We start from the raw sequence: 19432 nt of genomic DNA on the forward strand, positions 1-19432 counted from the left end.
CTGACCTCTCACTCTCACAGCTGCAGCATCATTAATAAACATGACATAACTAAAATGCTCATTTGCATGCAATATGGACTGTATTTGCATGCCTTAGTTCAAGAGGCCCTGCTGCCATGAGCATCAAATCAAAACCAATCAGTGAACAACTAGGAAATAGTAAAAAATAAACAAGGAGAAACAAAAAACCACAGCCCCCAAGACAAGCATAATATACCCGCTACCTTATCAGCTTTTAATCACTTCAACTGACAGAAGCAGCTTTGATGTCTATGTCTTTTCCTGTTGCAGAGAAAGAATTAACTAATTCTTTGACACTATGCTAATGAAGTTCCTAAACTATAATAGTTAATTTTTAAAAAAGGCTCCCCAAAATTGTAATAGGTGTCTGAGTTGTAGGACAAAAGAACATGGACTTTGGACAGAGACAGACCAGGGTTTAAATCCAGGATCAACCTCATTTACTGGTGGTGTAGCCCTGGACAGGACATCCAACTCCCTGAGCCAGTGTCCTCAACTGAGCACATCCTTCTTCCCCTTACATATTGAATTATCCTTGATTCATATCCTGAAACAAATCCTGCTGCTTGGGCTTCCTAAATAGTTTTCGAATGTAAGTAACCCTCTCTATTCTTATCACTGTTGCTCAAATCGTGCTCTACACGATTTGCTCTCTTTGCTTAAAACTCTCTTCTTTGCTTAAAACTGAAATTAAGAGATTTTTGCTTTATCATTTAAAATATTTTAGCCAATGTGTATATTTTACAATTTAGTGTGATTATTATTTGAAGTTATTATGAGAGTCATCTAAATAGCCACCCCTCCATAGGATGTAACTACCAGTACCATATTGATGTATTTCCTGCGGTGTTTTTTCTTGTGCATTATATTTGGGTTACATAGTTGTATCATTCATTCAATTTTGTAACCTAATTTTAAAAATTAACATCATACAGTGTTACATGAAGCTATAACATAATTGTCTTTATTACTACATAGTTTTCAATAAGTACACTTTTTATAACTTTAATTTTTTATAGTTATTTTTTCCCCTGAGTAGATACATATCATAGGTTAGACAGGTAACAGTTTAGGTGGTCATTTAGGCTTTTCCCTGCTTCTCACTATTATAAATAATAGCATCTGATGGAAAGGTTGTTCTATATATTGGATTATTTCCCTGGGACTGATTCCCAGAAGTGGAATCATTGTGTCAAAACATGAACAGGGCCTCCCCTGTGGTGCAGCGGTTGAGCACAGGGTTGCGAAGCTGCCCGCTGCTCCCCGGCCACCGGAGGAGGGTCCCACATGGCGCGCAGACCTCTCCTGCCGCCCGCTGCTCCCCTCAGCAGTGTACTTGGGTCCTTCTGCCTGCTCTGCTCCCCGCTCTGGCTCTGGTGAATTCTCTCACCCTCCCGCGCTTCTGACTGTACCCAGTGCATGTACAAACAAACAAACAAAACAAACAAATAAATAAATAAAAATACATGCCTCTTAAAAAAAAAAAATGAACATTTTTATGGCTCTTGAGTTACACTGCCTTAATTGTTTTCTAAAAGTGCAGTGCCAATTTGCAGTGCTTTCACCAGTGAATGCCACCTGCATGGGGACCTCGCTAGTGTGGGGGAGGGGAGTGGGAGAGGTACAAGGGATATTAAGTGGAGAAGGAACAAATCCTAATGGTTTGTTTTCATGTATATATGTCGATAATTAGTCTCCTATGTTTGTTTACTAGATTTTAAGTCTATGAATTTTGAACTCCACAAAGTTATTGAGGGTTCATGGGTAGAGAAATAATATGCTGCAAAGATTTAGTTATTACCTCATTTATCAAAAAATCATCTATTGAGCACTTATTACTCTGTTGCCGAAGGGGAACCCAGTCTGCCCTCTGGGTCCTCAAGGTACAAATAGGCCTTTCTGGGATTCTTTGTTTAATAACCTCCACTTGCTTCCCTTCTCAAGTTATATTTTCCAGAGCTGCTTTACTCTAATTACTCATTTATTTTTTCATTCAACACTTAATTAGTGCCTACTAATGTGATTTCACTTATGATCTAGGCACATCAAAAAAATTAGAAGTTAGTAACAATACTTCTATCCACAATGATAGCATATCCTTTCTTTATCACAGTTTAGCTCTAGGTTAATGCTAAAGTAGACCTGACTGCTTTCCCTTCATACTCACAAGGAAGAAAGTTCTTGTACATTTCTGTAAGACCAATAATAGCATGGGCCTCCCTGGTGGCACAAGGGGTTAAGCACTGCACTATGAAGCAATCTGCAGCCTCTGCAGCACGAGTTTGATCCCCGGCCAGGGAGCTACCCACATGGCACAGCAGACCTCTCCTGTCTTGCCCTCTGCTCCCCTCAGCAATGTCTTTCAGTCAGTCTGCCTGTTCTGTTCCCCACTCTGTCTCTTGTGAATCCTCTCACCACCACCACTGCACGCCCCCCGCCCCTCATCCCTGGCCTTTACCCCAGTTCTTGTATGCATAAATAAACAAATATTAAAAAAATAAATAAAAAAAACAAAGACTTTGTCTTATAAAAAAATAATAGCAATAGCAGTAGTTAAATTTTGCATACTTTCTAATGTGCCAGCAGACCCTGTTCTAAACACTTAAATGAATTATTTTATATCCTCTAGCAACTCTACAAATATGCATTGCTATCCCCCATTTTACATGTGACAAAACAAAAGCATAATAAAGAATTTAAGACATTCTGGGAGGGTCATGTCACAAAGGTAGTTCAATGGTTAAAATGAAATAGCTTTTGGTTTCTGAGATTATTCTCTTGACCATGTGGCCTCTCACATGGAAATAAACATTCAGGGCTTGGCTTTTGTTTGGCAGGCCCTTACTCAGAGCAGCAGGTTGTTCCCCTCTCTCTACCATGTCATATGACCCACTCAGCTCTGGGTTGTGCTGAAAGGTAGCACCACATAAACTCAGAACAAAAAGCACTTAGAACATGGCTGAAAATTTGGCCATGTACACTGAAGATTCAAGGTATACTATTGTGCCTTGACTGGCTAAGAACTGTTCCTCTGCCCCAGCCAATTATGCTCTTGGGTGTGCAAAGGCATTTAGGAGTGAATCATTGTCCACCTTACTCTCAAGAAACTCACTAGGAGCGAGAAGACTGCTGTGTATATTAGACTGAAACTTAGAATTACCAAAAAGTTACAACATGTCTCCACTGCTTGGCTGGTTTCTTCATATCCTCTACTGTGGGGTGACAAGATCCAAGTGTATACCCTCCTTCAGACTAGAGGTCTCAGGAACTTTGCTCCGTCCCCGTATTAAGCTTAGATCATCATCTCTTGCAGGACAGAGCATGACCTAGAGCAGATGACCATGATAAATCACCTTCTGAAGTGAAGGTGATTTGCATTCATCCTTGACCTGCTTACTTACCTCATTCTCTCTTTGTTGAGAGAAACAAAAGGAAAAGCTTCCAATTGTTTTGTCAACCATTCTAACACCAAACTCCATTAGAAACCAGACTAAAGAACTTGAAAGAAATAAATTTTGTTCTTTTATTTGTTTTGGTTTTTATAGAGATTGACAGACATAGGTGAGAGTGGCTTAGAGTTGTACGACTCAAAGTGTTGCTCACTGAAATATGCCAGTTCACGATTAAAAGCTGCTAGTTTATGACTGCTGTAGAAACTGAGCAAGTGCTTAGAAACTTTCATAGTAATATGACATTTTAATTTACCTTACAAATATATTTGTCCATAGTGGATTAGAAATTTATAAAACAAGACAAAAACAAAAACTGGTCCTCAGCATAATCTTGAGAACCAGTGTCTATAAATTAGTATGACGAAGTAAAGAAGACTGTAAGTCTCACTGTCTGTAAAATGAGATTAATAATTATTACCTCTAAGTTGTTTTGGGAATTGATAAATAATATTTTGGGATACTTATATGAGCCTGCCACTGTGCATTGTACATGTATTATCTTAATCCTTGCCACAATTCTGAAATAAATTTCGTTATCTCTATTTTTCTGAGACTTGGATAGGTTGAGAGACTTACCAGAAGTCAAACATGTAGTCAGATGTGTCAGTGAGATTTGAATGGGAACTGGCACTCAACTCTCATGCCATGGTCTGGTACAGAGGACCCCCTATCACACTCCTTTCTCTACATCACTAGAGATCTGGAGACCTGCTTTCTTATTCCCTCTCTGAATCTGCCTTGTTTTGTGACCTTGGGCAAGTCACTTGTTTAGACCTTAAATATCTCTCTTAATCACAGTGGCAGGGACTATTATGTTTTATTCATCTTTGACTCCCTAGCATTTAGCTGGATGGAGTATGAGTACTGGGGCAATTGATGATACTAGATGATCTCTAAGGGTCCTTTCAATCTCTGCTTCCTCTGAACATCTTAAGTACTAAATTTATCCTCTTTCTGCCTCCTGACCATCATATTCATCTCTACTCCACCTGGCAGCATAGTCATATTTCCTCACATCGTTGTGTCTTACGCAGCCATAATCCTGGGTACTCAGAAGGAGCCCATATGGTGCCCCCCCCTTTTTTTTTTAACTCATTTATGAAATAGGTCTATGATAAACCCACTAGGGATAACACGAGTAAGGAGTGGAAGGGACTGACTCACAGAGTCAAAACATGTTCTTACTTCATTTCTACCCAATGGGCCTGGACCTAGAGCAGCTCTGCTGGCAGGCCTACCAGGCCTGAGTAATGGCCACAGCTTGGAGCAGGGTTTTCTATGAGCTCCATCGGGGTCTCCAGTAATTGGAACATGGCACCTTTCAACTAGTAATGGATGACAGAATGAGGGGCATTTGTCATTGCCGACTTCCCTGCAGGAAAGAGGCTCATAAGTCACAGCTGACAAACCCTTTGATGACTTTTAAACTTCATTTACAGAAAAGAATAGCTATAATCAACCAACAGCAAGCAGTGACTAATCTTGCCACATTATCACTGTGAGGAGCCAGCCCCTTAAGGCATGGGAAGGGAGGAAGGGGCTATCTTTCAGGCTCACAGCAAGTGCTGATGGACTCTTGATTTGAGAGTATGCCCTTTGCAAGCCCCATGAGTTTATGTTATGTCTCAAAGATCAGAAAATGTTAGGAGGTAGATGATGAAGTTGACCTTCTGGAAGGTACAGAGCACTTAGGCATGAAGCCATTCTGGGTCAAAATTTGGAACACAAACTGCCCTGTTCTGGCTTGTATAGGACTCCAACCCTTAGTTCCCTCATTTGTGAAATGGGCGTAATACATGCCAGAACCCACCTAATAGTGGCTTAGTGAAGTAGGAATATAGTATGTGCTCAGCAAGTGTTAGTAATGATTACCGGGCTGGTAATGGCTGGTGCCAGTAGTAATGGCTACTACCAGTTAGTAGCCCTTTATGGTCACATGATCCAAACCCCAAAGTTATGTGATGTAATTTGTCATGGACAAATTATTTCTCTCTGAGCCTCAGTTTCATCTAATGTAGATTGAAAAGAATAGTACTTATTAGGTTGTGTTCAGCATTAGGAGAGATGATGCCTGTAAACTAATTTAAATACAATGCCTGGAACACAGGCGCTGCATGTTAAATTGTGTATTCCCTTTTTATTCTCCCTCAAGACAAGAATTGGTATGCTTTCATCAAGGGAAGACAGTGCTGAAGGAATTCTATTTCCAAGCCTACTCTGTAACTTGCAAGAGAAAGTAGACTAGGGAGGGCCTCCCCGGTGGCGCAGCGGTTGAGCGCTGGGTTGCGAAGCTGCCCACAGCCTCAGCGGCGCTGGTTCGATCCCCGGCTGCTCCCCGGCCACTGGAGGAGGGTCCCGCATGGCGCGCGGACCTCTCCTGCTGCCTGCTGCTCCCCTCAGCAGTGTGCTTCGGTCCTTCTGCCTGCTCTGCTCCCCGCTCTGGCTCTGGTGAATTCTCTCGCCCTCCCGTGCTTCTGACTGTACCCAGTGCTTGTATAAATAAATAAATAAATCTTTAAAAAAAAAAAAGAAAGTAGACTAGGGAGAGCAAAGAGTTAGGAGCAGGGGGCATGTTTTGTACATTGTTGTGCTAGGCATGGCCTCTTCCAGTGTCACCATCCAATGGGAATTCATCTTTTTTTTTTTCATATATAAACATTATTAATTTTGATATTATACAGATATAGATTTAGAGAAGAATGTGAAAATATGCACCTTTTACATGTAAAAGCAAAAGTCTTAGGATTTGATCTGCAAAGTACATTAGCAGTACAAACTGCTACAGCAGATCTAAAAGAATTTGTACACAGTTAAAGTTAAAACTGCTTTCAATGGGCCTCCCTGGTGGCGCAAGGGGTTAAGATGCAACCTGTGAAGCTGTCCACAGCCACTGCAGCGCGGGTTCGATTCCCGGCCGGCCAGGGATATTCCCACATGGTGTGGCAGACCTCTCCTGACTCACCTGCTGCTCCCCTCAGCAATGTACTTCGGTCAGTCTGCCTGTTCTGTTTCCCACTCCGTCTCTGGTGATCTTCTCACCCCCCACACCTCTGGCCTGTACTCCAGCTCTTGTATGCATAAATAAATAAATCTTAAAAAAAAAAAAAAAAACCTGCTTTCAAGACTTTATTTAAATTTACAGGCATTAGCCATCTTACAAATATTTACATAAACCAAAAAAAAAACCATACCTACTTCACATGGAAAAGAAACTTTAAAGAAGATATCTTTACAGGGCCTCTCTGGTGGCGCAGTGGGTTGAGCACAGCACTGTGAAGCTGTCCACAGCCTCTGCAGCGCAGGTTCGATTCCCGGCCGGCCAGGGAGATTCCCACATGGCGTGGCAGACCTTTTCTGTCGCGCCTGCTGCTCCCCTCAGCAGTGCTTTCAGTCTGTCTGCCTGTTCTACTCCCTACTCTGTCTCTGGTTACTCCTTTTACCCTCCCGCGCCTCTGGCCTGTACCCCAGCTATTGTATAAATAGAAAAAAATCTTTAAAAAAAAAAAGATATCTTTGCAAACATTGTTTTTATAAATAATAGTTTTCTTATATGTCTTATGTAAAGGTTTTTAGTGACCTGCTGCCTAAAATTTCCTATATTTGTATACAGGAAAATAATCTGATCTAACAGTAGGCTATAATCTTAACTTTAATCTTTCAGTTTCTTTAGCTTTCTGTTATGTACTTTCTCTTCATGGAGCCTTTCCTTCTGATATGCCAGATTGTGGCCAGGGTGATTGTCACCTGCTGGACTGGGAGTTTCTGGAGATCAGGTCCAGACCAGTTGCTGGATGAATGAATGAACACTTCATTTGTTAATTTAACAACTGCCTTTTAGTTGGCCCAGTGAGTATTTGGATATGTATTATTATGATTGAATGGGAAGGCAGATATTCAGATGGTTTTGGTAAAAATAGTTTTAACAATCATTTGTACATCTCTAGCTCAGTAATGGGGATTGTAGGCCCAACATTGACACCTTCCCACTCATTGCTGCCTTTCCTCTTACAGCTATAAGGTCTGCTTGTTATATCCTAAGCCTTAACCTAAGACCACAATCAGGGAAAGAGTTAGAGTGCAAGATGAAGGGAAGGAAAAACAGATACTCAGGGTAGGGATTATTGAGGCCCCAAGTTTACCTTATGTTTCTGCTTTGGAGGGGGGACCTTTCCTCTCAGATCCTATAAGATGCTAATATGATAGAGACCTCATAGTATAGCTGAAGGGTGAATAATTGGCTCAGCAGGGTTTGGAGCCCCAACCAACTCCCCACATAGTAGTGATTTGACAGGCAGGGGAAGGACACCATTAAGAAGTTTTAGGTTTGGTTTAAGATACTAGCACAAGAGAATGCATAGTCCCCCACCCCTGGTTCCTTTATTCTCAGGCAGACTGTGGAACATTGGGAGACAGCATGAGTAAAGAACATTAGGGCTAGAATGTGAAGGATCTAGAGTATTAGGCTAGAACCATCTGTCTTCTTAGGGCATTTAGGTTATCAAATACCTCCCAGTCCCAGTCATTAGACCGGGCAATTTACATATATTGTCTCTAATCCTTACCCTAACCCTGAGAGGTTCATATAATTCCCAATTTGCAACTGAGGAATCTGAGGATCAGTGAGGTTAAGAAATATATCCAAGGTTACAGCTCAGAAATGATGGCGCTGGCATTGGAACTCATTCCATTCTGAGTGTAGAACTGGTGTAGATTCTACTATTTCAAGTTCATTTTTCCTTTGTTACTAGGAAACAGTCAAAAAACTAGTACCTAGAGAGAGGTCTTTTTTAAAAGACAGATAAAGGACAAGGCTTATGTGTGCTGTTTCCAGCATCTTCACAGTGCCAGTATTGAGAAAACTCAAGAAATGTTTGTTGAATGAGTGAAGGGGATAGAAAATAGGTAATAGTAAAAATGGGTATAGCCCCAGATTCTTTTTTTTTTTTTTTTTTTTAAATAGAGGCATGTTTTATTTATTTATTTATTTTGTTTACACATGCACTGGGTACAGCCAGAAGCACGGGAGGGTGAGAGAATTCACCAGAGCCAGAGCGGGGAGCAGAGCAGGCAGAAGGACCGAAGTACACTGCTGAGGGGAGCAGCGGGCGGCAGGAGAGGTCTGCGCGCCATGTGGGACCCTCCTCTGGTGGCCGGGGAGCAGCCGGGGATCGAACCGGCGCCGCAGAGGCCGCGGGCAGCTTCGCAACCCAACGCTCAACCGCTGCGCCACCAGGGAGGCCCTAGCCCCAGATTCTTTTAAAGTATGTTACACATGATGCAACAGGGTACTTTCATATCAGTTAGCTTATTTGATTTTTATATCACATCTGAAAGGTAGTCAGGGAAAAGTTTATTGTGTAACTTGTTGCAGATCACATGACTAAGAACAGCTGAGCCAATGCCAAGCCTCTTGGACCTGTAGCCTGTAGCTTTTACACTCTCACCCATCCAGGAACCCTTAGTGTTCAGCGTGCTCAGAACTGCAGTTTCTCATAGGAGTGGGAATGGTCAGGACCTAAAGAGCATTCCTTGGAAAATTAGTCCTGTCTGGCCGATAATGATCATTTGGGCGATGCTAATGAGCTGGATGGAGCCTGGCAAGTTTAATGAAATTAACAGATGTTCTGTCATCCTTGGCTGCCTGGTAACCAGGAGCCTCTGACCAAGGAGGCCCTGGGCACTGTTCAGTCTAAACTGTTTGACTTTCTTCAGAAATAGACTCCCCATCACTGGTAGTTACTTTCCTTAAAAAACACCCAAGTGTTCCAGGCAGAGGACCGGCCCTGAGGTGTGGCCCTCATTCCCATGCTGGAGAATAAAATGAGAGGTATGCAGCAGGTCATCATGACCAAGAGCAGAGCAGCTTGTCCTTTAAAATGAACTTTGCAAGAGCAAGCAGTCTGGTGCTAGAGAGGATCTAGAGTTAAGGGAATGGGTATCCTGATATCTGAGTGCCTGAGGGGTCAAGTTGAAGAGTAGACTCAGATTCCATCTCTGATTGGCAGGACTGAGGGGGCCCAATGGATGATATGGTAGAGTTAGAGTCTTAAGACAGTTTTGGAGACAGTGGCATGTAGAGTGTCTAACAAGAAGTTCATTCAGTCTCCTAACTATTCTTCTCACTAGCTGGGTGGCCATTAAGTAAGTTACTTATCATTGCTGATATTTCATCTATAAAATGGGACTAATAATGTCAAGATAAAGGATATAGACAGACCTTGTTCGCTGAAATCCTGTGCAAGTTGGTACCAGCCTCTTCATCGGTAACAGTCCCTCTCAGCCCCCTTTCTTGATATTGGACCGTACACATTCCAACCATTTTTGGGTGTAGTCTTTGGTTTCTTTGCAAACAGTGCCATCTTTTGGTCAGAACATGCCAACTTCCTTCCTAGAAGGAGTGAGTAGAAAAGCTTCTCAACCAAGTGGGGGCGAAAAATACAGATTTCCTAGTTTATATTTACTCAGCTTTTCTCTGATATATTGAAAAGAAGCCCCATTTCCCCAAAAAATAAAATTTTGAGGGTCAGGTGTTTACAGTTAGCCTAGGCTGGTGAGAGTTTTCTTTTTTCAAGATTTATTTATTTATACAAGCACTTGGGTACAAGCCAGAGGGATGGAAGGGCGAGAGAATTCACCAGAGACAGAGCAGGGAGCAGAACAGGCAGAAGGACTGAAGTACACTGCTGAGGGGAGCAGTGAGTGCAACAGGAGAGGTCTGCTGGCCATGGAATCTCCCTGGCCGGCCAGGAATCAAACCCGTGCTGCAGAGGCTGCGGACAGCTTCACAGCGCTGCGCTCAACCTGCTGCACCACCGATGAGGCTTGTGAGAGTTTTTATACGTACTTCTTGGGGTCTTCAGCATCTTCTGAAACAGTTTTAGGGTATTGAGTGCTCCAAAAGGAAGTTGCACCAACCCATGCCAATGAGCAGAAGCCTGGGCCAGGATGTACAAATTATATGGCTTAATGATAAGCTTTTCCTACTAAATTGAGCCTCTTTTCCCCTTCCCTACAGAGCCTGTGCCCATTGTAATCTGGTCGGGAGGGGAGGGGAGGGAGGAATTTATACAGCCCTTTGGGAATAAGAGTATAGCAGTCAGAGTATATCAGATCGCCAGAGTATAGCAGTCAAAGAGTATCATCTCTAAGCCAGACAACAAAATCTGAATGAGTAAATATAAAAATAGGTAACTAAAAGTTAATTTTTCAAAACGGTTCACATAAATATGCTGACTTACTATAGTACTTATGTTGACTTTAGCTCTGGGAAGGAGAGAGATAAAGTCAAAAGAAAGGGACTTTAGCTGATCTGGATTTTGAATGCCTGTTTGTGAATGGTAATAATACAACTCATGAGGCCTTGGGATTGTTCAGTATTGCTTACTACCATAGTGCACATTGAGTGTTCTGTCATGCTGATTTAGCTTACCTTTTTAAAAATGACTGATGCCTATAAAGACAGCCATAGTTAGGTTAATGTCTGGATCAAACTAAGCAATTTTCATAATAATGATACTGTTCCAGAGCAAACATTACTTCCAATTGCCATGTTTCTACATTGAAGGAATAGAAGGAAAGCTGTGGAGAGTCCTCAACTTTAGATTCTACTTTGGGAAACATTTGAGATGAGCGTTATAAAAGGAATGATTTTAAAAGAATTGGAGTCAAGCAGACCAGGGTTCAAATCCCAGCCCTACCATTCACTAGTGTTATGATCTGTGAATGTGTCTTCTTTGTAAAATGTTCTGGTTCTTATACTTGCCTTGTTAGTATCAGGGGTTCTAATAAGGGCACCTCTGTGAGAGAAAAGTGAAGTAGGTAACTGTAAACTGAAACCCTTGATGTTTACACATGAATTCTTTTGGAATGAATACTTTATAGAATGGGGTATGTGTTTACTAAAGACTTTTTACCTGTGGTATAGGATTAATCATCCTGATCAGAGAATTTTCTGAATCTCTTTCTATATGGTTCAAATTATGGCCAAACACCTCTTAAAATGAAACATCTTGACAGTTTAAAAATAAAATGTCCTGGGCCACCCCTGGTGGTGCAGCGGTTGAGTGCTGTGCTGCGAAGCTGCCCGCAGCCTCTGCAGCACCGGTTCGATCCCCAGCCGCTGGCGAGGGTCCCATTCCTGCCGCGCTCACTGCTCCCCTCAGCAGTGTGTTTCGTCAGTCTGCCTGATCTGTTCCCTGCTCTGGCTCTGGTGAATTCTCTCACGCTCCCACGCTTCTGACTGTACCCAGTGCTTGTATAAATAAAAAAAATTTTAAAAAATAAAAAATAAAATGTCCTGGTTCTGCTTATAATGTCAGTCACTGGCATGAAGTCAGTAGTCAATAAGATAAGCAAAAACGGGGCTGGATGCTGTAGGGGTGTGTATGTGCGTGTGTGTAAAGCAATTTAGCTTTGTCAGGATGTAGGCCATGGGCAGTCTTGGGCCAAATTTGGGGACCTAGCCTCACAGTGACTCTCTTTCTTCAGGTAGCACCATGTCTTTGAAGATCCAGACAAGCAATGTAACCAATAAGAATGACCCCAAGTCCATCAATTCTCGGGTCTTCATTGGAAACCTCAACACAGCTGTGGTGAAGAAGTCGGATGTGGAGACCATTTTCTCCAAGTATGGCCGTGTGGCCGGCTGTTCTGTGCATAAAGGCTATGCCTTTGTCCAGTATGCCAATGAGCGTCATGCCCGGGCAGCTGTGCTGGGGGAGAATGGCCGGGTTCTGGCTGGGCAAACTCTGGGTAAGCATCTCCATAATCCCATCCCTGGTATTCTCCAGAGCAGCTGCTAGCTTCACTCTCCAGCTTCCTCTCTTAACCCCATTTCTTTCCCCCCATCATTACCACTGCTCTGAGGTGTTATAACGTAAATAGTTTTAAATTACATGTAAGTTATGAATTAAGCAGTTGTAAAATTAATGCTATTTAGGGGAGAATTTTAGGCACTTCCAAGAAGCGCTTTTTCCTTTCACAGCGCTTTCTCTCCTTTCACAGTACTCTATGACAAATCTTATAGTTCTAGTTAAAATGCATATTTTCCAGAGAAGGGGAACAGAGTAGACTAGCACAGCCTGTATTACACTCGGCTACAGATGACTTAGGTTAGAACCCTTTTTGAGAGTCAGGAGGAAAAGTGGGGAGCATAGGGTGAAGCAGGTGCCCTTGACGTTGGTGTTTTAAAAACCATGTGATGTAGCCGTGCTGGTGGTCTACTTTGGAGTATGTGTGGTGTTTCTGTATTTGTACCTAATTCCGTGTATTTCTATCTATATATGTACTCCTGAGTATGAACTGAATATGTGGAGAATATATGGACACATTCCTAAGTTTGTTAGTGTGTCTGTCAGGATACATTTTAGTGTATAAGCAGATATGCACATTCATTTACCAAATGCTTACTGAGATTCTATGATGTGTTAAGCACTACTCTAGATTTGGTAGCGCATTTGTTTGAATATGCATTAGCTCATTTGCATACAGGCCAAGTCTGAGTGTACTTGAAAATAGATGTGTTATTGATGTGAGCTATATAAATATGTGGGTGAAAGTGTGTATCTGATGTATGTATTTACTTGTGTACTTGAGAATACATATATGTGTGATGTCCGTGACATGTGTAAGAGGTTTATGAGCATGTATGCAGGTGTCTGAATGGCTTTGTAAATAAGCACATGCATATGCATGTAATGTGTGAAGACCTTTGTTGGTTATATGGGTGAGTAAAGTCCATGTGTATAGCATGTAAACACATAATTTTTGCATGTGTGCATGAGGGTGATATGTACATAGGCATCCTGCTATCTGGCCAGCGTCTGACTCTGCTTCCTCCCTCCCCCAGACATCAATATGGCTGGAGAGCCCAAGCCCAACAGACCCAAGGGGCTAAAGAGAGCAGCATCTGCCATATACAGGTGGGGCACTCTGTTTGGTCTGTCAGGGTGGGATTGGTCCCTCTTTCCACAAAGGGGGTGAATGCTAGTGGTGTGCCAAACCTAGAATCTGGGGAGGCATTTGGAGATGAGGGCCTGTGGAGAGTGGGTTGAGTGGCCGTCCCTAAGCCCTGGCCCTCTCCCCTTTGTTTCCCCAGTGGCTACAGCTTTGACTATGATTACTACCGGGACGACTTCTACGACAGGTGAGCAGGGGAGGGGCGTGCCCAGGCATGAAACAGCCAAGCTGGAAGGGTCCTGAGAGATTGCTGGTGCAGCCCACTCAGTATTCAAGTGGGAACCTAAGCCCAGAGGTGTGGACAGGCATCTGCCCAATGCTGTTCCATAAGTTGGTGGCAGAGCTAGGACTAGAGTCCAATTCTGAGGGTGCCCAGGCCAGCGCTCACACTGTCTCACACTGTCTCCCATTCTCTCACTATCCTTCATCCTCCTAATCCTGGGGTGGAAACTTGATTGGACCAGACAGCCAAAGAACCTATCAGTGTAGTAAGTTGGAATACAAAGCAGTGTACAGGGAGTTTGAGCCCTCACGCTGCTGCAATCACTCTGCATACTTCTTTGATGTGTCCAGCAAGCTAGAAGGAAACTCAGAGCTCATTCTGATCCTCTTGGCCTTGTATTTATACTCAGAAGATTCAGCAGCCATTTTGAGGTATGAATTAGTCCCTGGTAGTCTATGCCCCACTCTCCAACCCAAAACCTAGCCAGATCCCAGCTCCTTGGAACAAGGAACATCTCTGAGAGGAAACCATGATGGGAACTGGTGCACACCTCTTCCCTGCTTCCCATCCTCCCTCCATCTGGGCCTGCCCTAGGCTGTCCAGGAAGAACAGAACCTCTCTGAGCCTCGGTTTTCTTACCTGTGAATGGTGTCAGGAGAGTGCGCTAGCCTGGGGTTCAGAAGACCTGGGTGCTAATCTTAGCTCTGCCGCTGAATGGATTGTTCGACTTTGGGCAAATCCCCTTCCCAGTCTGTGAAATGGGCTTGCACCAAGTGATTCCTCAGGGTTCCTCCAGTTCTGGGATTCTGTGGTTCAGTGATTCTGACCAAGGCCAGAGCCGCCCCCTCCCCTTGGGGGCAGAAATGCAGGGTCTGGGACTGGGTGTATTCCCAGAGACTCTCCATCTCTTGCCAGCACCACCCCAGGGCAGGGGCTCTCTGAACAAAAGACTGCCAGAGCTTGGGGCTCATTCAGTTGCCTTCATAGGGCAAGCTATTGTCAAGAAAATGATCCAAAGTGTACCCTTGAGGCAGCTGTTCCCTGCAGAAAGGTGATAGTAACAGATGTGGAGGGACTTCTACCCTGCCTACTGAGCTTCCTGACCAGCAGAAGAGACCTGGATGATGGCATTGGGAGACAGGGTACCCTGGGGTCTGAGCTACCCAACCCTTGATACCCTGCTGGATCCCCTGCCCTCCATCTCTGAAGTAAAATAAGAAGGATAGAGGTACTAAGGGCATCCAACACGAGAAAGGGACTTGGACTCCAGTTTCGTGCCTCTGAGGTCTTTAGCTCTTCTCAGTACCCTGGCCTTTTTCCTGTCACACCTATCATGTGTTTTTAACCAAGATCTCTCATATTCTTACCCTTTTAGTAGTAGCCTTTGTGGGGGTGGGGCACAGAATTTGAGATAGCCATCTTTATTTGGCTGGGAAAACAGGCTCAGGCAGGCTTAGGGATTGGCCCTACTCTTACACCTGTTCGCAACTGGGCATTTGTGTTCCTTTAGGGTACTTAGTTTTGGTGGCAGTTGGCTGAACAGAGGCCAGGTTATATAATAGAGAAGGCCTGGTTGTCAGAGTGATCTAGGGCATGCTCCTTTCCGGGGCTAGTCTCAGTTTGCCTCTCCATTGAATTGGGACTATCTCATTACCACAAGCTACCTCACCTGCTCTTACTTGCCCTGGCTCTTGTGTAGTGTAGTGAGGCTGCCCAGTCCTTGGATACATGTTAGGCTAGGGCCGCAGTGCCCCCTCTGTTGGCCACAGGCCATGCTGCAGCCTCTGGCCCATTTGCCCTCACAGGCTCTTCGACTATCGAGGCCGCCTTTCACCAGTGCCCGTACCCAGGGCAGTCCCTGTGAAGCGGCCCCGGGTCACAGTTCCCTTGGTTCGGCGTGTCAAAACCACCATACCCGTCAAGCTCTTTGCCCGCTCTACAGCCATCACCACTGGCTCTGCCAAGATCAAGTGTGAGTGACAATGTCTTCTTCCTAGGTTATTTTTATTTTTGTCATTAGTAAAATAATAGAATCACATTTTTTTACATTGGAAAATAGATAAAGGAACCAATCTCCCACAGTTCTGCAGCTCTGACACAACCAAGTGAGTATTTTCATGCATTTCTAAAGGAAAAGACTGACATTTAAGGAGGAGAGACTTGGTTGGGCACAGAGTTCAGTGCTGTGACATGAAACCCAGTGAGGAGATGGTAACCTCTTTCCTCTAGTAAGGACAAGGACAAGTCTACATAGGCCCCCTACTCCACATTCATTCTGGTGTACACATGCTATAGTAAGGATCCCAGGAAATTTGATGTCAAAACACCCACATTTACACGCTTGAAAGGCAGATGCCACTCTGTTACACAAAGAGAGACACACATGTACCACATACCCAGCCCCTTAAAGAGATGAGACATCAGTGGGGGTGAGGGAGATGAGGAGGTTAGAGGCCCAGTTCAGAACTGCAGACTGGCCACTGGAAAATGAAATGTCCTCCAGAACATCTCAGGGGGAAGCAAGGCAGCTCCAGCATTGTCCCTGGCCAGGGTAAAAAACGTGGACAAGAACAGTTCCTTAGGCCTGTCTTACTAGTTGACAGAATGGGGCTGAGGTCTTATGTTAGTGTCAAGCTCCTAGTTCCAAGTTCCCAGGTGACAACCCTGTCTTCCCTCCACTCCCAGTAAAGAGCAGTGAGCTGCAGACCATCAAGACAGAGCTGACACAGATTAAGTCCAACATCGATGCCCTGCTGGGCCGCTTGGAGCAGATCGCCGAGGAGCAAAAGGCCAACCCAGGTCAGCTTCTGAGGGTCCCTGCCCAACTCAGTTACCAGGGGCATGAGCATGGGGCAGAGTGTGGGGAGGACAGTGCATGGGCCAGAGAGGGGCTGTGGCCTACAATCCCGAGGCCTACTATTCTGCTAAGGTGCTATCATGGGCAGCTGCCCCAAGCTGACTTTTAATACACTTACTCCCCTTCCCCCTCAAGATGGCAAGAAGAAGAGTGACAGTGGCAGCAGCAGTGGCAATACTGGTGGCAGCAGTCGGCCACCAGCCCCTCAAGAGGACACCGTTTCTGAGGCAGGCACACCCCAGGGAGAAGCACAGGCTCGAGACGACGGTGATGAGGAGGGGCTGCTGACACACAGCGAGGAGGAGCTGGTGAGGGCATGACTGGGTTGGGACTTTGCAGCTACTCACAGAAGGACAGCAAGGGAAGGGGGAACATCTGAGCTGGTTGACCCCGCTATGAGCATACTCCTTTCCAGATGTTCTAGTCCTGTGAGGAAGAGTGGGTGATGAGCAGGGAGAAGTTGCAGCCAATCAGAAGTCCTATGAGATTGGGGTAGACCTCGCCCAAGCCTAGGGTCCATTCTGGACTCCATTTTCTGCATGCATTAGAGAAGGAAAGTCAGGACTCAAGGTAATACGCTGGTCTGCCAAGTTCCAGAGAACAGTGCTGGGACTGCCTGGGGATGCCTCAGTGGATGCCCGCTCCACCTGAAGAGTTTCTAAAAGCCATCATGGCCTGCACTCAAAACAGGCTGTCACCTGAGGGAGTGAACTTTCCATCTGTTACTGGAATTCTTCAGAGTGAAGTTGGGAGGGCATGTAACTAGACATTTATGTTAAATGGGAAGGTAGACTAGATTCTGCATCTGTAAGCTATCTTTGTGTGCTTACTCCTCCTCTGCTTAACATTCACTGAGCACCAGGCTCTGTAGTTCACACTTTCACTTTGCCTTGACAACAGCGTTGCACTCTACAAAGTATTACTCTTCTCACATTTTACCATGTGAGGAAATGGAGATTCAGAGGAATTGAGTAGCTTGCTCAGGGTCTTATAACTAATAAGGGCTGAATCAGCATTGGAGCCCAGATTTCACCAAGTCTGGAATATTCTTTTTATCACTGGTAGGTTCTGGCATGAGGGCTTTTGGCCATGACAGTTAAGAGGTCCTCCTCATACCTAGCTCACCTCCTTTGAGCCTGATACTTCATCTTACTACCTCAGGGAGAGTAGTCTCCATAAAGACTGATGTGCCCCAAAGATGGGGAGCTCACAGTCTACTAGGCTGTCAGTGTATTCCCGTCTGAGATGGTCTATGTGGAAATGTCCTCCCTGCCACACCCAGGGCTCTCTTGACTGCTTTCTTCTCACTTCTGAGGATCCCTCACACCACTCTGTCAGAAGCTTAACCAGCCTTGTTTAGACTGGGCCCATAGTCATTCCCCTTGATTCTCCCTCTCCCTTGCTGAGTGAGTGTGCCAGACACCCAGTGTGACTCAGCTCACAGTGAATGATGTATGGTCTCTTGTTGCCTCCTTCCCATCAGGAGCACAGCCAGGACACAGACACGGAGGATGGGGCCTTGCAGTAAGCAGGTATGGGGGTCTTGGTGGGTAAGGGGTGGGAAAGCAGGGAAAGGGAAGGCATGCTGTGAAGCAGACCTGGCTGGGTAGTGGAGGCTCCTCTGTCCTCAGCCATCCCACTGCCACCCCCACCCTGAAAGTGGGGGCCTGGTGGGCTGCAGGAGAGGGAGCCATGGATGAACTTGCCAAACCTGTCCAGTTTGGCACACTGAACCATGATCCTTGTCTCCATCTTAAAGAACTCTTAGTGTGATGGAGGAAGGTACAAACCATTATCACCCAGTGTGAGCACTAGGACAGGATTAAAAAGGGGTGGAAGAGATAATAGTATGAGCCTGCTCAAGATTGAGGGAACAGTCTTATTAGCAGGGGCATAGAGTTCTTATAGTGTGTGTGGGAATGGGCCAGGATCCTCCTGTGACTACAGTCCCAGCTCTGCATAGTAGGGAGAGCAAGCAGCTCTCATCAGAGGATGATAATTGTCCCAGACTTAGGGAGCTAGGCCAGAAGGGAATGTTCTGTGTGCCAGGAGCTTCCCCAGACCTACAAGATTGTGATTGTACCAGCATAATGATGTGGAAGCAGGCACTGATGAGGGCAGGGAGAGAGATGTCACGTGTCTCGCAAGATAACAAGGAGTCTAGATTTTAGGCCAGCGTGCACCTCCCTGCTCTGCCCACATCAGAGGAAAATCAGGCCACACCATTCTGCCAGCTTGCTGCCCCATCTCTTGGGACCGTGGTCAGAGTGAAACAGACTTGGCTGGAGGAACGTCTCAAACAACACAACTGTCTTGACACGTGACGCTATGCTGTGAGATGCTCCACTAGCAAGGGCTTCCCGGACATTAGGAGGAAGTGCCTCCGATCCAGTCTTGCCTCTGGGAGCTTCATGATTTCTGTAACCAGGGAGGTTAAGTTTTACTTTATTAACAATTTCAAGATGAGGTGATGTGTGGAGGAGACTTGCCCAAGGTTTTGTGGAGAGAGAATGAGGCTAGAGCGAGAGCACAAGCATGTCTTTGTCTCCCAGTAGCAGACACCGTTCTCCCCTTTCTTCTTCCCAGCCCTTGCTATCTAAAGTTGAGGGATTTTTTTTTCCTCTCAGCCTTAGTTTTTCCTTTATCTCTCTTTCTCAGCCTGACAGGAATGATGACCACCGGCAGGAGGAGGGTGTGCACTGTCCAGGCCTCAAGCTGGGCACCCACCCCTGGATGCCATCCCCAGCAGATCCCAGAGGAGAGCTGGCAGCAGGCACCTCCTCCCCCACACATCCCAGCCAGTGCCACATCCTCTGCAGGTGGAGTTACCGGCCTCCCCACCCCACGCATCCTCCCTGTCGGCACTGCCCAGGACAGAGCACAGAGGTTTCCCCACACTCTGCCTCCCTTCCTCAGGACACT

The 19432-nt window shown here is 45.1% G+C and overlaps 1 protein-coding gene across 1 annotated transcript; it reads left to right on the top strand.

Moving 5' to 3' along the window:
- Nucleotides 1–11968: 11968 nt before the first annotated feature.
- RALY (RALY heterogeneous nuclear ribonucleoprotein) lies at nucleotides 11969–19432 on the top strand (the record flags this gene model as incomplete). The annotated part of the gene is made up of 8 exons (XM_084246470.1): nucleotides 11969–12224; nucleotides 13321–13393; nucleotides 13570–13617; nucleotides 15459–15625; nucleotides 16339–16452; nucleotides 16646–16818; nucleotides 17994–18042; nucleotides 19169–19432. The coding sequence occupies 7 exons, from the start codon at nucleotides 11969–11971 to the stop codon at nucleotides 18036–18038; spliced, it is 876 nt and encodes a 291-aa protein (XP_084102596.1). The 3' UTR covers nucleotides 18039–18042; nucleotides 19169–19432.

Source organism: Talpa europaea, assembly GCF_964194135.1.
Source record: "Talpa europaea genome assembly, chromosome: 11".
Taxonomy (NCBI): Eukaryota; Metazoa; Chordata; class Mammalia; order Eulipotyphla; family Talpidae; genus Talpa; species Talpa europaea.